This window comes from Pleurodeles waltl, chromosome 4_2 (genome assembly GCF_031143425.1).
Source record: "Pleurodeles waltl isolate 20211129_DDA chromosome 4_2, aPleWal1.hap1.20221129, whole genome shotgun sequence".
NCBI classification, from domain to species: Eukaryota; Metazoa; Chordata; class Amphibia; order Caudata; family Salamandridae; genus Pleurodeles; species Pleurodeles waltl.
This window is the reverse complement of record NC_090443.1, coordinates 191,643,192-191,662,184: the sequence shown is the minus strand read 5'-3', so window position 1 is coordinate 191,662,184 and position 18,993 is coordinate 191,643,192. Positions and strand designations below refer to the sequence as shown.

General features: G+C 45.4%; 1 protein-coding gene across 1 annotated transcript in view; it reads left to right on the top strand.

Annotated features, from left to right (window-relative positions):
• SEC22B (SEC22 homolog B, vesicle trafficking protein) overlaps positions 1–18,993 on the top strand; it is a 259,272-nt gene that overhangs the window by 170,223 nt on the left and 70,056 nt on the right. The window contains exon 2 of the mRNA XM_069231074.1: positions 14,436–14,545. Coding sequence (XP_069087175.1) covers positions 14,436–14,545 — 110 coding nt within the window. The remainder of the gene's footprint in view (positions 1–14,435; positions 14,546–18,993) is intronic.

Below are 18,993 nucleotides of genomic sequence, written 5' to 3'. Positions count from 1 at the left end.
GTGAGAATTATCTGGTCCAAGGGAATTGAGCCCAAGACCTGCCGAAGCGGGACTTGAACCCTGGTCTTGAGCCAGATCTCTGCTTCAGGGTCTGCCGCTCTAACCATTGTGCCACACTTCTCCACAGAGAGAGCATAAGCACTGAGGTTCTGATTAGCAGAGCCTCAGTAACACAGTTAGTCACTACACAGGTACACACATCCAGGCCACAAACTATGAGCACTGTGGTCCTGGCTAGCAGGATCCCAGTGAGACAGGCAAAAATAAACTTACATACATGTAAAAATGGGGGTAACATGCCAGGCAAGATGGTGCTTTCCTACACCTAGCGCATAATATTTCCCATTGGGCATCAGTGGGATACTTCCTAGTTATTTCCTTGCAAGCACATGCAAATTAGAGATTTTATTGCATCCACTAGTTGCTTGTTTGGACACTGGCACTAAGACTGAGGAGGCCCCGGTACCTTGGTGGCCCTGGTGAGGAAGCATCATTTGGGTCCCCGGGACATTTAATTTTGCAGTACTGGGGTAGAAGTCCCGTAACCAGATTTTGCCTGCACCGACTACTATGGCTTGCACCCTATTCCTCTAGCTACATGCTGTGTCTCTTGTGTTTGAGTTGTTGCAGCCCTCCCCTCTTCTGGATAAGTTGGGCACTAGAGGATTGGTGACTCCCTGGTTGGGACCTAAGGGGCTTGCTGCCTGGAGCCTGATCTTATTACTGATGGGGCCCACCATGATGATCGTCCCCTCTTTACTATGATTATTGCTGCTGTAATGGCTTGTATTGCACTGTTAGGTGGTGACTATCATTTTTGGATACTGACCTTGTCATGTTCACTACCCCAGGTACCTGCATCTGTCAATGGTTGCACTCAAAGCTTCTAAAAGGATGCCCCAGCGAGCACCCCCACTCAGGGAGCGCAAGCAGGGTGAGGCGACGGTGATACCTCCCACATGGACAGCAAGTTTGACAAGGTCTTAGCCGCAATTGATTCCACCGTGGGGTTCCTGGATGGTAAGATCAGCTCTTTTGCTGTAGATCTGAGCCTTATCCGGAGGACTCTAGAAAACTATCTTTGCCTTTTGGTGCACATGCTGACGCCCAAAACACAGACTCTTGCCTCACAGAATTGGAGGAATATACTTGGCAAATGGCAACCAGGCTGGATGATCAAGAGGGGAGGACCTGCCAAAACATCATCAAGGCTGTGGGGCTACCTGAGAGTGTGGAGGCTCTATGTTTAATTTTCTGGAGGACTGGCTTTAGGAAGTGGAGACCCTGGACGGCTTGTATAAGTTCTATGCCCTAGAACGGGCAAACAAGGTTCCCTGCCTATTTCCCTAGACAGGGGGCCCCACCCCACCCTGTGGAGGCCCACCTCCTGCATTTCTGCAACAGGGATTTCCTCTTGCAGGAGACCCGCAATCATGATCCCTTTGTAGTTTTTTTGTTTTTAATTTTTTTACAGATTCAGCTGCAACATGGGACTGGTTAGAAGTTTATGATAAGGAGACGTTCACCCCGGAGCAGGCAGAACATTGTTGGCAGCCTCTCCCGAGGAGGCAGCTGTCCCGCTAAAGTGGAACACATCGATCTACTTAAGCAAGGGGGCGCTGGAGCAGACAAAGGCAGTGGAGACTGGTGTCCCTGAGATTTGGCGAGAGTTAACAACAGAATCTCATAACCGCAAGAAGAATGAGGGTGGTCACATTACTTTATAGGGCTCTGCTGAAGGGTGCTGAACCAGACATGTCCCAGCTGCGTCAGCGTTGGTAGGCAGATCTAGCCCCCTCATCTGATGACTTGGAAGAGGACTTTGGGATTTGCCCCCAAGGTGTCCTGAAATGCTAGATTTAAACTCATTTAGGTTTAATATCTGCACAGGGCGTACCTCACCTCCAGACGCCTCCATGACATATTCTCTGGTGCTTCGTCAGCGTGCCCTACAAGCAACACGGATGATGCAGGAATTTATCACATGGTATGGTCTTCTCAAACATTGTCACCATAATGGGCTACTGCATTGCAAGTTATTTGTTGAGGCACAGATAGAAGCTTTTATTGTTCTCTGCAACTGTGCTTGCTGAGAATATACATTTACATTGCAGCTCAAAAGGTGATTAAAAGGTCTGTGGACTGTGGATGTGGCACTTATACTTGCCTGTAGACAGCTGACTATGAGCTGGAAATCTGCCTTTGGCCCCGATTTGTATAGCTGGGGGATGGAGCTAGTGAAGTGGGCGGTTTGCAAGAGAGAAGAAATTTGGAAAGAAGAATCCAGAGGTGTGTGTATGGTTCTGATACTGCCCGCCTGGGATGCTGTATTAGTGGCTTGCCTCAGAATAGATGTCCTAGGACAGATTTTGACTGGGGAGGTGCTCTCTGGGGTTTCATCGCTGGCTACTGGTGTGTTTGCTGTCATCCGCGGACCCTGCTGCTTTTACCTGAATGTTAATGGCCTGGCTGTGTGATTGACGTTGGTTCAATAGTCAGATGAGGGGGGGGCTCTTTGAATGCTGGTATGGGACTCTGCTTAGAGTTAGCTACTCTTGATGATTGAATACCAAAGTCTGCTTTGTCGGTCTCCGCTTGCCACACAGTGCCACTGCTTACTTTGTCATCTAATGCTACTATATTGAGTGACTGTTAACCAGAGACTGTTAGACCACACACAAGTCTAATTATTCCCTGTAGTATAGAATGATTGTTTGAAAATTGCAATAAAAATTATTTTAAAAAAACAAAACCAAGAGAAGAACTTCCTTTTTTGTTTGTGCGGCTATCGGTCACTGAGTATTTTAAGTTTCGAGTTTAAAATGCCTGCTTTTGTGCCACCCTAAGAAGAAAAAAAAAAAGACGATAAGCCTTCCAAAATTATTGCTCCCTGCTGCACACATCATTAACACAAATCACATCAGTACTAAACTAGCTCAGTATGAAATCCTAATCATACGGAGACCCACCCTGATGAACTTCACAGAATCTTCAGGGTGGGAGGTAGATATTTTGTACTTACCGTAGTGAGTTAATCCTCATCTCTGGGTCCTTAAAAGAATTGAAACGTTCCCTCAAAATAGCCAGGAAATTTTACATTCTGTGTCAGGACCGGAGGCTCAGATTATGCAAATTTAAAGATGACTTACCTCTAGTGAGGCCAACTCCATCACTGATTTCAAGTAGAACTTACAAAAAGTAGAATCTGACTACCAGTCATCAGCATTGAGGATGTCCTCCAAACGGCCCCCCTAAAGAAAAGGCTTTGGAGGCCATAGCTCCACTGGCAGAATGCACCCTGAACTTGGACTCACCAATACCTGCCTTCTCCATGATCCTATCCTGATCCTTTGACAAAAAATGTATTCTAACAATGCTAGTTATTTAATGTGAATGTTTTGTGCTTTTGAGAATGATGTTGATGTATTTATCCAGAGGTCAATGGTTAAAGGCGAAATATGAGCATTTGTGTGAATTTATGAAACTTCAAGGTGTTGTTATGGAAATTTTAAGTTGAGGCCTTTTTCTTTTATAGTCTAAATGATCATTTGTGAAGTGTCCCATAGTTTTGTGTCAAGAAAGCTGCCATCACATCAACAGTTTGCCTGTGGTGTTGCACTTGACTAGATGTATATATAAACACACCCTCACACTTTGAAAATATCTACTTGTCCAAGGGACGGGATGCTTAAAAAATCTGCATATCCTGTAAATATGTGTACTTGCCTCTGACCTTTTTAGTGCCAAGTAGTGAGGTGACAAATTATGACAATGTTCTCATTATTCCAGCGCTCTGATAATAGCACCTATGATTTTCCCACTTTTCTACAACGCTTCAACTAGGGGCTGGAAGTAGGCGTGAAGCTGTAGATCCTGGTTGGGAATGCCGTATAAGTCTACGCAGACTTACAAAAGGCCAACTTTGGGGGTATTTACCAACTCCTCACCAATGTCCACACTAGAAAATATTAGAAACTTACCCATGGCAAGGGCGGGAGTAAAACGATTTGCATGAAGTGGAAAGAAGGGGATGTGAGTAAAGTGAATTAGTACTCAGCACATTTTCCTATGAGCAATATATTCATGCTAATGCTTGTGCTCATGTGAAAATGGTATTCACAAACGTTTTCTTGGAGTACCGTTTTCAGAATTCCTGAGAATTGCAAATGTGTATCAATATAAAGACACACTTGTGGGTGCATTTTTTGTGGCTTTCATTATTTGGACCCTGTAAGAAATTGGGCTACTGGTTGAGGGATTCGGGGAGAGACCTACTCAAGTAGCAACCACAGTACTTGTCAGGGTGAACCATCTGGTAGCTTGGCATAGAGCAGTCAGGTTAGATTTAGAGGCAATGTGTAAAGTATTTCTGCAGTTCTTCAAACCGTAATAAAGTGAAAACAAAACCAAGAAAAAACTCACACCAATTTAGAAAATTGAATATAATGTAATAAAGATTTAGACAAACAAATTACAAAAACCAATCAGTACAACCAGAGATAAGCAATTTTAAATCTTTAAGTGAAAATAGTACCAGAAACACAAAATGCCACTAGCAGCCATCTGGTCGTATGAGCCTGGATAAAAGTCTCAAGTTCAGGACGACTGGGTTGGAGTGTGGGCCGGATACAGGGACCAGGTTAGTCTCGCTGAAAGAGTTACTGTCAAAGTCCAGCACGATGAGTTCTTTTTTGCGGTGGAAGGGGCCGCAAAGAGCAGGGAGAGCATTGTGGATGGTAGTTGATGTAGTGCAAAGAGCAGGAGGGGGGTCGTGGACAGCCATCGCTGTAGCACAAAGTTCCTGACGGAAATTGAAGGCGGTCCTTGCTGGAGCCTTGCATTGGTGGACCCCGCGAGCTATTGATGCTGTAGCGTGAAGTGCAGATCTCAAAATGCCAGGCGCAGACGGTCATTGTAGCACAAACAGTCAGGTTAGTTGGAAATTTGCATTGCTGGGCGGCATGATATTGGTGCAGATGCGCCTGTTGGCATTCGCGAGGAGGCCAGAAACTTCAGAGGTGCCAAACTGAGGCCACACCAAGGGTCCAACACCTGAGGGGCACCACTTTAGGGTCAGGAACTCTCTCCAGCAGAGGCCAACAGGGTTCTGGCAGATCCAGACAGTCGGTCAGGTGGGCAGTTGCAGGGAGTCTGTGGAGCTTATGTCCCTGTAGTTTAGAGCAGTTGGTCAGCTGGCTGCCCCTCGGAGTCACTTAAGCCTGGGATGAAGGGTGCAGGCCAAATCTTCCTTCTCAGCAAGCAGGGCAGCAGATTGGCAGTCCTGGCAGCAAGGCAGTACAGTAGACCTTTTTCTGTAGTATCCACAGGTCCAGATGTGTCTTGAAGAGATGGTATCTGAAGTCCAATATTTATACCTAGTGCTTTCTTTGAAGTAGGAGAAAGTTCTAGAGAATTACCATTGACATGCTCAGGCTTCCCACCTCCTGCCCTGGTTCTAGACTAATTTTTGGGGATATGCAATCCTTTGTGAGAAGGTAAGTGGGACTGTGTATGACGCTGCCCTCCCATCTTACCAGTGATGGCCCATCCAGGCACTCCTAAGCTCTCTGTTGTGTGTGGCTGTCTAGGAGGAATACACAAAGACCATTTGCCAACTACACCCAGTCAGAGGACGACAGAGTGCCAGCCTCCAAGATGGCTTCACTTTAGAGCTGCTCCTTATGTGTCTATTCATCCGTTGCCATCTGCTTTTAAGAGCAGCACTGACCAATGCCTCTCCCTCTCTAAGGCTCGTTTAGTGTTGTAGCAGGACTGACCGAGCCCTGATGGTGCCCAAAGCCACTCTAAGGAGAAGAAGCCAGCCCAGAAGCAGCATGACAGCGACCTTACTGGGCCTGTGGTAAAAGAGCAGCCCGCAACTGACACTCATTCTCACCTAGACCTTGCTGGGGGGAAATGCTTTGTGTGGCAGACACTCCTCCTGCTGAACACCAGGGGAGTGGACTGCAGACGCTACGAGCATTGATTCTGACACCAAGGAGTGGGTGAGGAGCCACACTGAGGCCTGCACATGCCTGCTGTACTCGAGGCCCCCCCTTGACACTAGAGGGACAAGGCCAATGCTGGCTTTGCATGGTGGCAGCAGTGACCTTTCTGGGCTTGCGGTAAAGAGGTGGCCCATGAACAGCAATTGCTTCCCTCTTGTGCCGCTTGCCTGTCGCTATAGGGGGAGCATGGTGATTGGCACGCCCACACCTCCCTCTGAATACCTGGGGGCCCGACTGCAGCCGATACGAGTGGCTTGCAAGAGATACGGAGGAGAGGTGGACGTGCCATGGAAGGCCTGCTCATGCCTGTGGCGATCTAACCAGAGCTGCGGGTAGGGTTTGGCTGCCTCCCTCTTGATACTGACTGAGGCCTCACCTGATGCTCAACTCTCCCCCCCCCCCCCCCCCCCCCCCCTCCCCCATCCTACCCATCTTTGACACCACTGGCAGCTCGTGGAGACAGGGTGGACTGCGGCTTGCTCATGCCTGCAGGACTGTACTGAAACGCACGGGCGGCGCCCAATGATCTCTCCTTCCTCAATGCGCATATTGAGGAGACCAGACTGTTGCTGATACCACCGCAACTGCTGCTGGAGTAGACCGCGGCACTGGTGGCCTTTGACCTACCTGGAGGCAACTGGCCTAACGGGGCAAATCCTTTGTGCAGGTAGACGGGACTGCATTAAATGTAAACCCCCTGTTTCTTTCTCTTTACAGTCTTTTGTACATTACCAACCTGAAGGGTACATAACCTCTGTGTAGGCGAGGGTTCGATGCAAGGGGTCACTAGAACTGCTGCTTTCACCACTGGAATTTGTGCACCACTATTGGGGGCCGCTGGCCCTGGATGTGTGGTCAAAAGAGGGACCCCAACCTATCTTCCCTCCCTAACATTACTGCCTGCATTGTGGCAGACGGTCGGGACAGAAACGTTGAGGTGCAGGTTATAGCCTGTAGCCAGAGCCCCTCTGTGCCCTACAGCTGAGAATAGGGAAATCAGAAGGACGCTAAACTAAATTCCACTTTGAGGTCATGCTGGCGGCCAAGAAGCTACATAGGACCGAGGCTGCGGCCTCCCGAGATTCCTTGCCAGAGCCAGGGGTCAACTTGGGTGCCTTGATGCTACGTATACAAAAGAGCCGAACCTCCACTGACGCCAAGATTTATAATGTCACCCTTCGAGAGGACAAAATTGCCAGCAACCTACGCATAGTAGGCCTCCCTGAGAAGAAAGCAACGGAAAACGTGGCAGACTATGTCGAAATGCTTCTCAAGATGCTCCTAGGGACTTATCATGTCTTCCCTTCTTCGCGGTGGAGCAAGCACTTCGATCCCACCTTGGGCCCCTTTCGCCCCACAATTGCCTATCTGTTCCAATACAAGGACCGCAATACTGCCCTGCGACTGGCTTGAGAGAAACTAGACTTAACACACAAGGGCTCAAAGATTTCCATCTTCCAGGACTTCACGCTTGCAGTGCAAGAGGCACGCCGTGAGTATGGGCCCATCAAGCAGAAACTGCGCCAGGCTGGCATTCCATAAGCAATGCTATGGGCTGCTCGCCTAAAGGTCACACATGAAGGAAAATCCAACCTCTTCAGCAGGCCTCAAAATGCCAGACCTTACGCCATGCGCTGACAGGTAAGTGGGCATGTTTGCAGAACACTGTGCACAGTGACTCAGGATAACCAACCACTTTTCAGGGGCCGTGCTGAGAGATGCTAGACCAGCCCCAGTGGACTGACTGCCCTTCATGGGAAAAACGCCATCATGGTTGCACCTAAGGATGAATGCTGATATGTGTTTTTTTCCCGAAGATGGTGCTGCGACGTTTCTCCCTTATTTGTGATCTTTATTCATCTACTACCAAGGTTTTCTCTCTTGTTATGCTGTTGTGTATGTTTTATGATCTTTACGTATTTTGGGGTGTATTCACTGTGGGGGCTGGTGAGCAGGATGGGGAATTTATACAACTGACACCTTATTTGCTGATTTGCTCGGCGTACTGCTGTCATTTTCAGGACAGGGGCATCATACTGCTTGCCTTATGAGGACAGTGACCCACAGGATCACTGTAACTTACTACTGTTTATCCTAGGGAGCAAACATATCACACTCATCAACTTGACCCTGACTTCATCAGAACAATGTGAACAAACTTCCAAATCCTGGTGCCACACGCTGTTCTCTGGCGTGGCGATTTCAGTCTGTTTCTAGATAGGCAGCTCAGCTGCTCTAATGCCACCACCCATACTCACCAGGCAGTCGTGATGACTTGGCTTGACTACACGCTACTTAATTGACTTATGGCGGGCCCGCTACCTTACCTGTGCAGAGGGTGCGAATATCTACATGACTTATGGGACATGAGCTTATTAAGACTAATGGTTAGTCACACCAGACATAAGCAGGTGGACGATTAACATAGATCATTTCCCTTGCACCTTGTCCGACCACTCATCTATTCAACTAACCATATGCATGCCTGCACCCCAGTGCTGCACATTCATGAGGTGTTTTTTCCCACAGGCTGTTCTCAACATGGTTTTTGCTGACAAGGTGCAAACTGACATACTGCACTACTTTCAGGTCAACAAAAACTCCGTACAATCTCTTGGGGTAGTGTGTCCAAAGCCTACATCAGGGGATTTGCATAGCAAAACAGCATAGGGTGCGTAAGGCACTTCAAGCTAGCCTAATAAAATTGGAGACAATCTTAAAAACACTAGAGGCAGCCTGTCAGAACGTACTGTCCGCCAAAATTCTAGAGGCAAATAGTCATACACCAACGTGGTTTCTTGGTGCAGCAGAGCTGGAGGTCAAACACACATAAATATTTATTGGAGCGGGCCTATGTCGAGGCGAAGTGACCGAGTCGCAACCTGGCAGTGCTGTTGTACCCTGACAGGCATATCCATGCCATCACATGCTTGCACAAGGGGGGATGACACTGTTCCCCATGTTGCGTCGGAAATCCTACTTATACTGGTGAATTATTACAGTGCTTTATATGCCCCCGCTCTACCACGCATATTGATAACTATATGCCGTATTTTGACTGACTTGGGATGGTGTGGATTGTGGGACTGTACAGGTGTCTCCTAGAGGAACCCCTCACCTTGTAGAAATCACTGGCTGCCAAAGCGGGGCTCCCTCTGTATAAGGTGCCTGGACGGGACTGGTTCCCTGCTGAACTCGATTGGCTCCTATCCTAGTGCTGCAACTATTAAAAGTATACTATGAATCGTTACAAAGAGGATAGTTCCCCGCCATGAGAGAGTATATACTTATAGCACTTTTAAAAACTGGCAAGGAATCTGATGGCCCCCTACATATTGTCCCCTGTCACTGCTAAACCTTGGCACAAAAAATATTTGACAAGACTCTAGTCAATAGCTTGACATTGCTGATTTCCTCGCTGGGCCTCTCGGATCAGACAGGTTTTAGCCCAAGCAGATGTACGTCCCATAATCTCCACACTCTCTTGGTGTTATTGCATCAACTGGACCCGACGCAGGAGGCGGTTGAGGTCTTTTTAGACGCAACCAAAGCATTTGATTCGTTATAATGGCCATACCTCTTTGCGGTACTGGAGAGAATAGGCATTTCGTGCCAATTTATTGCCTGGATAAAACTGCTGTACACCCTGCCAATGACTATGGTTTGCATTGGGGGGCTCCTATTTTAGCCCTTTCCCATTGGTCGGGACACCAGACAGGACCATCCACTGTCTTCCCCTCCTGTATGCCCTGGCATTTGCAATACGACAGCTACATGGCCATAGAGGGCTAGCATTCTCAGAACTTAGTGGTGTCTTTTTATGTAGATGATATCACCCTATACTTAACAGACCCTGCCTACAACTTGAGCCTGGTCATTCAGGAGTTCACACTGTTTCGCACTGCTTCAGGGATCTCAGTAAACTGGAACAATTCCACAGTTTTCCCCTTTACATCTGCTACAGCGCCACAACCCTCCGACTTCCCGCTTGCCTGGGCAACACAACTGGTTAAGTATCTCAGCATCTGACTCCATTGAAACAAGGACATTGTGATTCATGAGAATTATGGGACCACTGTTACCCTCTTTGAAGAGCAGATTGCCCACTGGCAGATGCTCCCGCTCTCTCTAATGGGAAGGATTGCACTAACTAAAATAGTTACTGTCCCCTAATTGGTCTACTTCAACAACATTCCCATCCTCCTTACACAGCAATTTTTCATAATGCTTAAATCACTCTTGATCTCCCTGGCGTTGGCGGTATGCCATCCCAGAGTGCACTGGAAGACATTGATTTTACCAAACAGCATAAGAGGTCTGAACAAACTCGATTTTGAACTTTATTATATATGTACGCAGGCCCACTTTGCGTACTTCTAGCATAGACCACAACCCTACATTGCACACATAGCCATTGAACATGATAATGCCTACCCTCTCCTGCTTACTGCACATCCCAGCCCTACTCCTCGACGTGCTCATACTGGAATAGATACAGTTTCTAGCACACAGCCTGGGACAAGATACGGCAAAGGCCAAGGGGCAGATTACAAGGCTGTCGGGCCTAGGACCGCTAGCCCTGCAGTGGCGATCGGACTGCTACATTACAAGACCGCCATCTCTGCTAGGGTCAAAGATCCCAACGGGGTGACTACGCCGCCTGGCTGATTACAACCCCTCTTTCTGCCAGCATCTTCATGGTGGGGACCTGGCCATGAAAAGGCTGGCAGAAAGCCAGTGCCGGGGGCCACAGGGGGACCCTGTACTGCCCATGGCATGGGCATTGCAGGGCCCCTCCAGCCCAGCACCGCCCTAACACTATTCCTACCAGTCAGCCCAGCGTGAACGCATATTGCAATGTTCCCGCCGAACACCCTGGTTGGAACATTGTAATACACATGGGAAGGGACGACACCGGCATGGAGGTGCCACCCTCCCTGTGAGTTTGGCAGTTCTGTGGTGGGACCGCCAAACTCATAATCAGGCCCATAGTTTCCCTATTTTTTTTTATTCTCTCAAGCAGGCGCTCACTCACTTCCCGCTGGATTCTCTTAATTATATTGCTACGCTATTACCGGTCTGCATGTGTGGGGGCTAGCTACACTGGGGGCCTGTTTCCTCGACTACCCAATGCGAGTGACTAACGCTGATCCTACTCATCTGACATTTTTCTTTACTATTGCATCTGGCCCCTCTGTAAGGCTGGCTACCCCAACATTTAGAAGGAACTGTCTGCATCCTCCACACTGTTGATGCTGCTGATGTCACCCACTGCCCTAACTTATACTATTCAATCCAAATGTTGACCCCCGTGTCCCACTTTAAAGCTAAAGAGCAATGAGAACAGGATCTGAGGAAGGCATTACTTTATGAGGACTAGGCTTACTGCTGCAACTTGACAGGCACACTATTCTCTGAATGGCTGGCTATGACTGCTTCACTATAAATACCTCCATCGGATTTATCATATTCCATTGCATTTGTATGCAGTACACCTTAGAACACACTTGCACTGCCTGTGCTGTGGCTCACCCGAAGCGGGTTTCCTGCACCTTGCGTGGCAATGCCTGGCATTGTCAGAGTACTGGGAGGGGGTGAGAGAGTTACTGTCTGATATGGTGGGAATGACTGTGACCTATCCCCCAAGGTGGGCTTCACCAAAAGGGACTCACATGAGGCCCAGCACTTTGTGACCCTAGCACTCCTAATGGCAAAAAGGAAGGTGTTGTGTGTGGGGGGGGGGCGGTCACTGAGAGACCCATATGAGTGTAATATGTTAATTGTTGGCTCTGAGGTGTGGGTTCCAGTGGTTATATGAGAAACACCTTATGTAGTGCTGGGCGGACTTTTGATGGGCCTCCCCCTAACGCTTCGCTTGCCTCTTCCTTGTGGCCAAAAACCCCAGCTCATGCCAATGATATGCCCGTTGTGCGCCCCTTCACACTACCTGAAATTCATCGCGCTCTTGCAAGACACTGCTGTTGCCATGTGACTCTTGCTTGCTGTTCCTTTTCAGTTTCTGTTCTAGTCTTGTTTCTGGCTGCCAATTGTGCTGTACACAACTTGGTAAAAATATCCAATAAATAAATAAAAAATGTTTAAAAAACTGCACCCAGTCATATGACCCAGAGACAGGCTGCTAGTACTAAATGGCTAGAGCAGGAAAATGCCAACTTTCTAAAAGTGTTATTTTCAAAATTGTAATTTCAAATCTGACTGCACTATAAAATCTGATTTTTCATTAAAATATCAAAGACACCAAACATTTTTACCTTTTCCCATTTGGAAGCAACAGCTTATTAAATGTAATGAGGTAGCATCAATTTTACCCTAAGGAGTAGCAGGCCTTGCATTAGTAAAAAATCAATTTAAGTGTTTCACTACCAGAACATGTAAAATTTAAAATTACATGTTCTACTTTTTAAATACATAGCATTCTGCCCTGTGGGCTGTTTAGGGCTTATCATAGGTGTGATTTATTTGTTTCAAAACGGTAGGTTGTAGACTGGCAAAAGGTTTATTTTGCCAGGTGGAAATGGCAGTTTAAAACTGCACACACAAGCTGCAATGGCAGGCCTGAGACAGGTTTGGAAAGCTGCTTAAGTGGGTTCACAACAAGTGCTGCGGGCCCACTAGTAGTATTTAATTGACAGGCCCTGGTTACATGTAGTATCACGTTACTTGGGACTTATAAGTACATTAAATGTCATTTGGGGACAAGCCATTGATAACATGTTTTAAGGAGTGAGTACACACACTTTAGCCCTCGTTAGCAGTGGTAAAATGCACAGAGTTCTAAGGCCAACAACAAAATCAGAGAAATGTGGAGGAGTAAGGCAAAATGTTTGGGGGAAGACCACCCTAAGGCTGACAGGTCTAACAGACCCCTATATTATTTTGTGTTGCCCATAATAGTTTTACACAGATTCTCAATTATTATTTTCAATTATTGGCATGCATCAAATATGTTATACTAAATTATGCCTCAAATAAAGGGTATTAAAGTTGCACAACATTGTAGCAAAACATTTTTTTCGGTTTACAGTTTTTTGGTGTACATTTTATTTTGGGGGAAAAAAACATCATTTTATTATTAATATTATAATACAAGTCTCAAATTGTTACATCTTGCTAGCATGTGTAGAAGTTGTTATACTGGAAGCACTGTGATGCAAGCTGAGCCAACTGGATTTGGGAAAGATTGTTTTCTTGTGCAAAAACTGTTTAAAACATAGGCCCTTGTCCTGTGCTACTCATCAGTGGGCATAAAATAAACTAGTGCTACTTAAGTAATTTAATTATGATGTCTAGCATGTGAATTTCTTCCATAGCTTTATTGGCCACTGAAAGGCTTTTATTCATCCTACTACCTCATCCCAACAGGCACTGATTTTTAATCTGGTTTAAATTACGCTTACAGCTGGAAAAGTTTAAATGTCTGCTTTTGTAAATTACACATAATATGAGGGTTATAATTGTGTTTGCAGAAGGTGAAATATCCACCATTTGCAAAAGTGCATGCAAACGATGGCATACCTAGGGAAGTGCAGGTATAGTGGCCCAGGACATGCAATTAAAATTGTGTAGTAACTTTGTGGGTGTTCACTTGTCTGAACAGAAAACCTGCACCTGATTAGACAACAAAGAACTTGTGCAGATTGTGTACTGAAGAGTAACAATCCAGATAGTGTTAAGGGTGTGTGTGTGGGAGGGGGTGGGGTGGAGAGGGATTGTATGTAACATGTACATAGTCAAGGACAGACACAAAGTAAAAATACTTAGGATTTGGGTCGGTTATCCAACCCTACATAAGCATGATGTATAAATAGCATACATTATAGGAGCGACCTGCTCAGGTTTGGAGAGTGGTTGCAAGCCAAGCACACAGTTCGTATAGTTAAAACGTGTTTACATGTAATGAATCAAAAATCGAAGAAGTTTTTATAGTTATTAACTACCTTGAAAGTCTGACTTCATCTGGTTTCCCTGGACCTATTTTGAACACCCATACATGCATTGGACTTTAATGTACATGGGTTTTCTTAGTTCTTATTTATGCGTGTATTTAAATTCCTCTTCTAGCTTATATATTGGGACCCTTGCTAATCCAAAAAGAGGGATCATGCACAGATCACTACTGAGATCAGGATACAAACTGGGTCAACAGTGCTACTTCAATTGCTTATAAGCCACATGACTGGCTGTTTCTTTAAAGATTTTTAGATAATTTGTCACCATTTTGGGATATTTTTTTCTTTGACTTAGCATGCCATTATTTTTGTGTATCCCTACCTTACTGATAAGGAACCTTGATTTGCTTTCTTTAATGTGATGGGTACTGCTGATTGTGTTGTGAAGTTATAAGGTCATATGCGGTTATTTTGAGGATATAAGATAAAATTCTAAAATAAATTGTTTCTATTTTAGTCAGGGCGGGATTTGCAACAATACCAGAGTCAGGCCAAACAACTTTTCCGTAAGCTGAATGAGCAGTCTCCAACACGGTGTACTTTGGAAGCTGGTGTAATGGCGTTTCAGTAAGTATTTTCTGTCTTGGTTACTACTCTTCATAGCTTTAACACTTAAATTCCATGTTGTACAGTTGGTCTAAAACACAATTACATGATTGCAGTCTTAGTCTGTAGTGATTTTGTTTAGTGATTGTGACTGATTTTACGTCAACTGCTCAATTGACTGTGTACTCTGAAATAATGTATGCAGTGGAACGAAAATCTAATCACTGTGACAAAAGATTAGAATTGAAGATCTCAAATATTGTCACATTGTATACGGTAGCTGTTGGACCTAAATTCCATAGTGGAAGGAGTCTATCATTATTACTTTGCTGTAGTGTTTTTTTTAAGTCATTTGAATAGTGGTGGTGCTTTTTAGGTCGAACGAGCAAGCGCTTTGACCTGTTGTAAACCTTCTGGGTTTTAACCACGCCCACCTCACACCCATCACTCATTCGTGGGCTTGCCTTTCAAAAATCCCTTGGTATCATCGTTAAATGCTTTACATTTGTCTCTCCTTGCGGAGGTTTTGTTACCGCCTTGCAGACGGCCTCTGTTACATGGGTAATTGCACGATTGCTGATATGTTTGACTGTGAGTGAACTTATTTTTCTTTTTGTGTCTCTCCTTCGTGCTCATGCACATTGCGGCCATGGTGCTTTGAGTCGGCTCTCTTTTGTCAACTGTTTTACTTTTCATTTTCAGTTTAAGTGGGAAGAAAAGTCCAGTTAGGAATTTACAACGCTAATAGCTCTAAATTTGAACAAATGCGAGACCCATTGCATTGCAAATGGTTGTTGATGGTAGCAACCAGCAGGTCCCTGCTGATCTCTTAAGTGTTTTGTACATGTCTGAACCACTGCCTAGCATGGGAACTGTAGTCTGTTGATTGCCTCAGATTGGGGCCTCTCTTTATTACCTTGCTCAGGTTACATTTGAGCCGACATGAAGACATAATCCGCTCCAAGAACAGAAGATGCACATATGGCAACTCTGTTGCTGGTGTTAACAAAGGGAGCAGTTAGCTAAAAGTTATACGTGACACACACAGACAAGATACTAAGGCCCTCATTACGAGTCTGGCGGTCTTCAGACCGCCAGACTCGCAGTGGCGGTCCCACCGCCGGCAGTGTGGACCGCCATATTACGAGTGTGGTGGTTTGGCCTGTGCCAAACTGCCACTTTCCTGTTCCTACCACCAGGGCGGTCGGACCACTGGGTGGGAGATAAGCATCTCCGACCCAGCGGTCCACCTAAGACCACCAGCGGTATTCTGTGTCCAATTTGCGCCAGGATTTTCGTGGCGGTAGCACTGCCACAAAAACCCTGATGGAAAGGCTACCGGTGACAGGAATTTGCATTCCTGGTGCCAGTCGACGACTCCCCCACCCCACCCTACATCCAAGAGCTCCTCACCCCTCCTTCCCTTACAACATTCTCACCCCCCACCCCCCTGCTCCCCTTAATAACGCCCCACACTCCCCGTACTTACCCCCCACCCCCGCATACACGCACACACTGACACACACGCATGCACACCCTGATGCTCACTCACTCACACTTACAACACCCTTACACTTGCGCACACACACACACACTCCCACCCCCCCCCCCCTCCCAATCCATACACACACGCGCGCACAAACACCATCCCCTTTTGGACGGTCACCTTACCTGGTCATCGAGGTGGTCGTCCAGGAGGGAATGTGTCCTGGCGCTTGCACCGCCACCAGCACCCCACCAACAAACACTGCCACACTGTTTTTCTAATTGAAATACGGCGGGGGATGTTTTGTTGGCGTGGCGGTGTCCACAGTGCAACCACCACCAGACCAAGACCGCCAGTATGACTGCTGGCGGTTTTCCTCCTGGAAAATGGAGGAAAGCCACCACCAGTCGTAATATGGTGGTCTGAGGACCGCCGTGCTGGAGGTCTTTTGGCGACCAGCAGAATGGCAATTGGCGGTCTTCCCCGCCGAAGTCGTAATGAGCACCAAAGTGCTTCCCAGTCCTCAAAAGAAAAAAATATTTTTAAAAAGAGGGCGGGCGATAAACAAGGGGCTCAAGAAAAAATAATTGCTATATTGTGTTTATAGTAATGAAATGCTCTTCGTTTTCCAGGTTTAACCTAGCTGAGGCCTTTCTATTTTATGTGCCTGACATCTAGGTTAAGTTAAGGCAATAAGACGTCCTGTGTAGCAGAATAGTTTTGACATTTGGCATGGTAACTCTTAGGAATATGAGTTTGCTTTTCAAAGTAGAAGGAATAAATAATCTGGAAAAGCATTGTTACCTGGAAATGAAATGAAGGCACAAAGAGTGGCGAAATAATCAAAATGAACATAGCAAGGATACCAAACATCAGATAGGCTTGTGAAAGGTGAACGCAATAGACAGGACCGTAGAGCTGAATAATGACGATAGTGATTATTGTAATAGACAACAGAAAACTGATTGAGTGAAACAATCATGTTGTTTAAGTATTCACAAAAGAGAGGATTATGATTGTGGCTTAATGCTGTCAGTCAGTCAATTAAAAAATGTTTATTTGGAACTTGGTCTTCAAACATTCCCACGAACCATACACAAAATCAATGTTTAATACATTAAAAACAAACCAATAGACGTTGTTTAGAAATGGCACCAAATACATATTAATTTAAAAAATAATATAATCCTATAGCACAAACCCAATTAATTAAACCTTTTAAAAAATACTGTCACTGCTAATAAATATCTCCCTAATGCACAGGTCACATCCAGGGGGTTGGGACGATCTAGCCTATAGGTTGGAACCCGCTTGCCAGCTTCTAGATTCTGTTGTGGGGTTGTGAGCCACCACCTTCCTCGCCGGACCGTAGTGGTTATCAGGGCAAGGCAAGTGGCCTTGTGCTTTACAGGATGGGACAAGACACTCACACAGCTTACCCCCTTGTGGGTTGGTGCTGGCTGCAGCACATGGTCCTGCTTTAGGGGGTGGAACAGAACTGGGCTCACTACCCTCGGAGACATCGGGCAGTAGGAGACCATTCGGAATTACATATTTTACAAACGTTTCCCATAGCTTTTTTCAGTCCACCAAATGAAATGCAAAGCGAAAGTCAGCGAAACAACAAAATAATATACCTCTTAGGTCTGTGGACGTTTGTGCTAAAGACCACAAACTAAAACACTGATCAACAGTGGGGTGCCTAACTTTAAAACCTCTTGTTTCAATGGGAATTATATTTTTGGTTCTGTCCATTCTTGCAGCAGGCCCAAGATGGGTTTAGAAAATAATTTCCCCCCATCTCTAATAAAGTTATCTGCCTATAATGTTAGGGGGGTGATCACCTCATTTTTCTTAAATATGGGCTTTATGATAGCTCCCTCCAGCTTACGGTGAATATTCTTGTCTTTATTTTATTTTTTTAAATACCAGCTAATACTTCCTAGTCCACCAATCAACATTTGTTTTCATTATAATTGCCGTAAAGTTAGCAGGACCGTCTGCTCTCATTATTTTTAGAATCATTGTGGTCTCTTTTATAACCAAGAGTCAAAACTGGGATGCTATCTCCTTTTCGATTAGAAAACTTTCATTACGTGGTGTGTCAATATAGCAGTTAGAATCTATGTCCTCCAGATAGGTTACCCGTATGTCTTCTCAAACCTAATGCCTAAACTTCCTTAACTCCTTTCCCATCCCTTGTACCAACTTCCAGAAGTTTATTTAACATTTTAGAATCCATTAAATTAATATTTTTCCAACATTTTCCATAAGATGCAGTTTTTTGTTTTTTCAGGATTAGTCTTATAGGTTGTTTTTTTTTGCGTTTTATCAAGGAGAACGTTTGCCACATTCCTACCTCAACTTATTCCTTCCTTCCCATTTCATTGTCTTACCTTGTAGTTGTCTACATCCTTCACCAAACCATACAATTTTCTTCCTCTTTTCCAAATTCTTTTCCTGCTCTCTTTGCCTGTCAATTTTAAATTCATCCTTTATTCATAAAACCACCTGCTCAGTTGTATTATTGTCCCGATTTATGAAGTCGACCTGAACTTCATCCTCCCAGATTAAATTTTGTTGCTATTGAAACGTCACCAACAGGAGTAAATGCTTTTCTGTTTTCCTTGTAGAAAGGCGCTTATGGAAGTCCACTTGTAAAGGGATAATCTTGTCTCTTGCAGAATGGACCCGCGTATTTATTTCTAAATGTAGGGGCCTATCACTCCTTTCCATTTGCAGGTCTTCAAAGTGCTCAACCCGGTTAAAAAACCAAGCATGCAATAAAACAATCTATTGCAAACCATTTATAATAGTTTTCCTAGCTGGTCTGTCAGAACTGGCAAAACCATTTGTTCAAAATAAGCCATTTGTGGACAGAAAATTTAACAATGCAGTATCCAGAGTCATCAGTTAACTAACTGGAAAATTTGGAGAACTAATGTTATATGCCAATAACAAATGTCCTTAAACCGTGGAACGC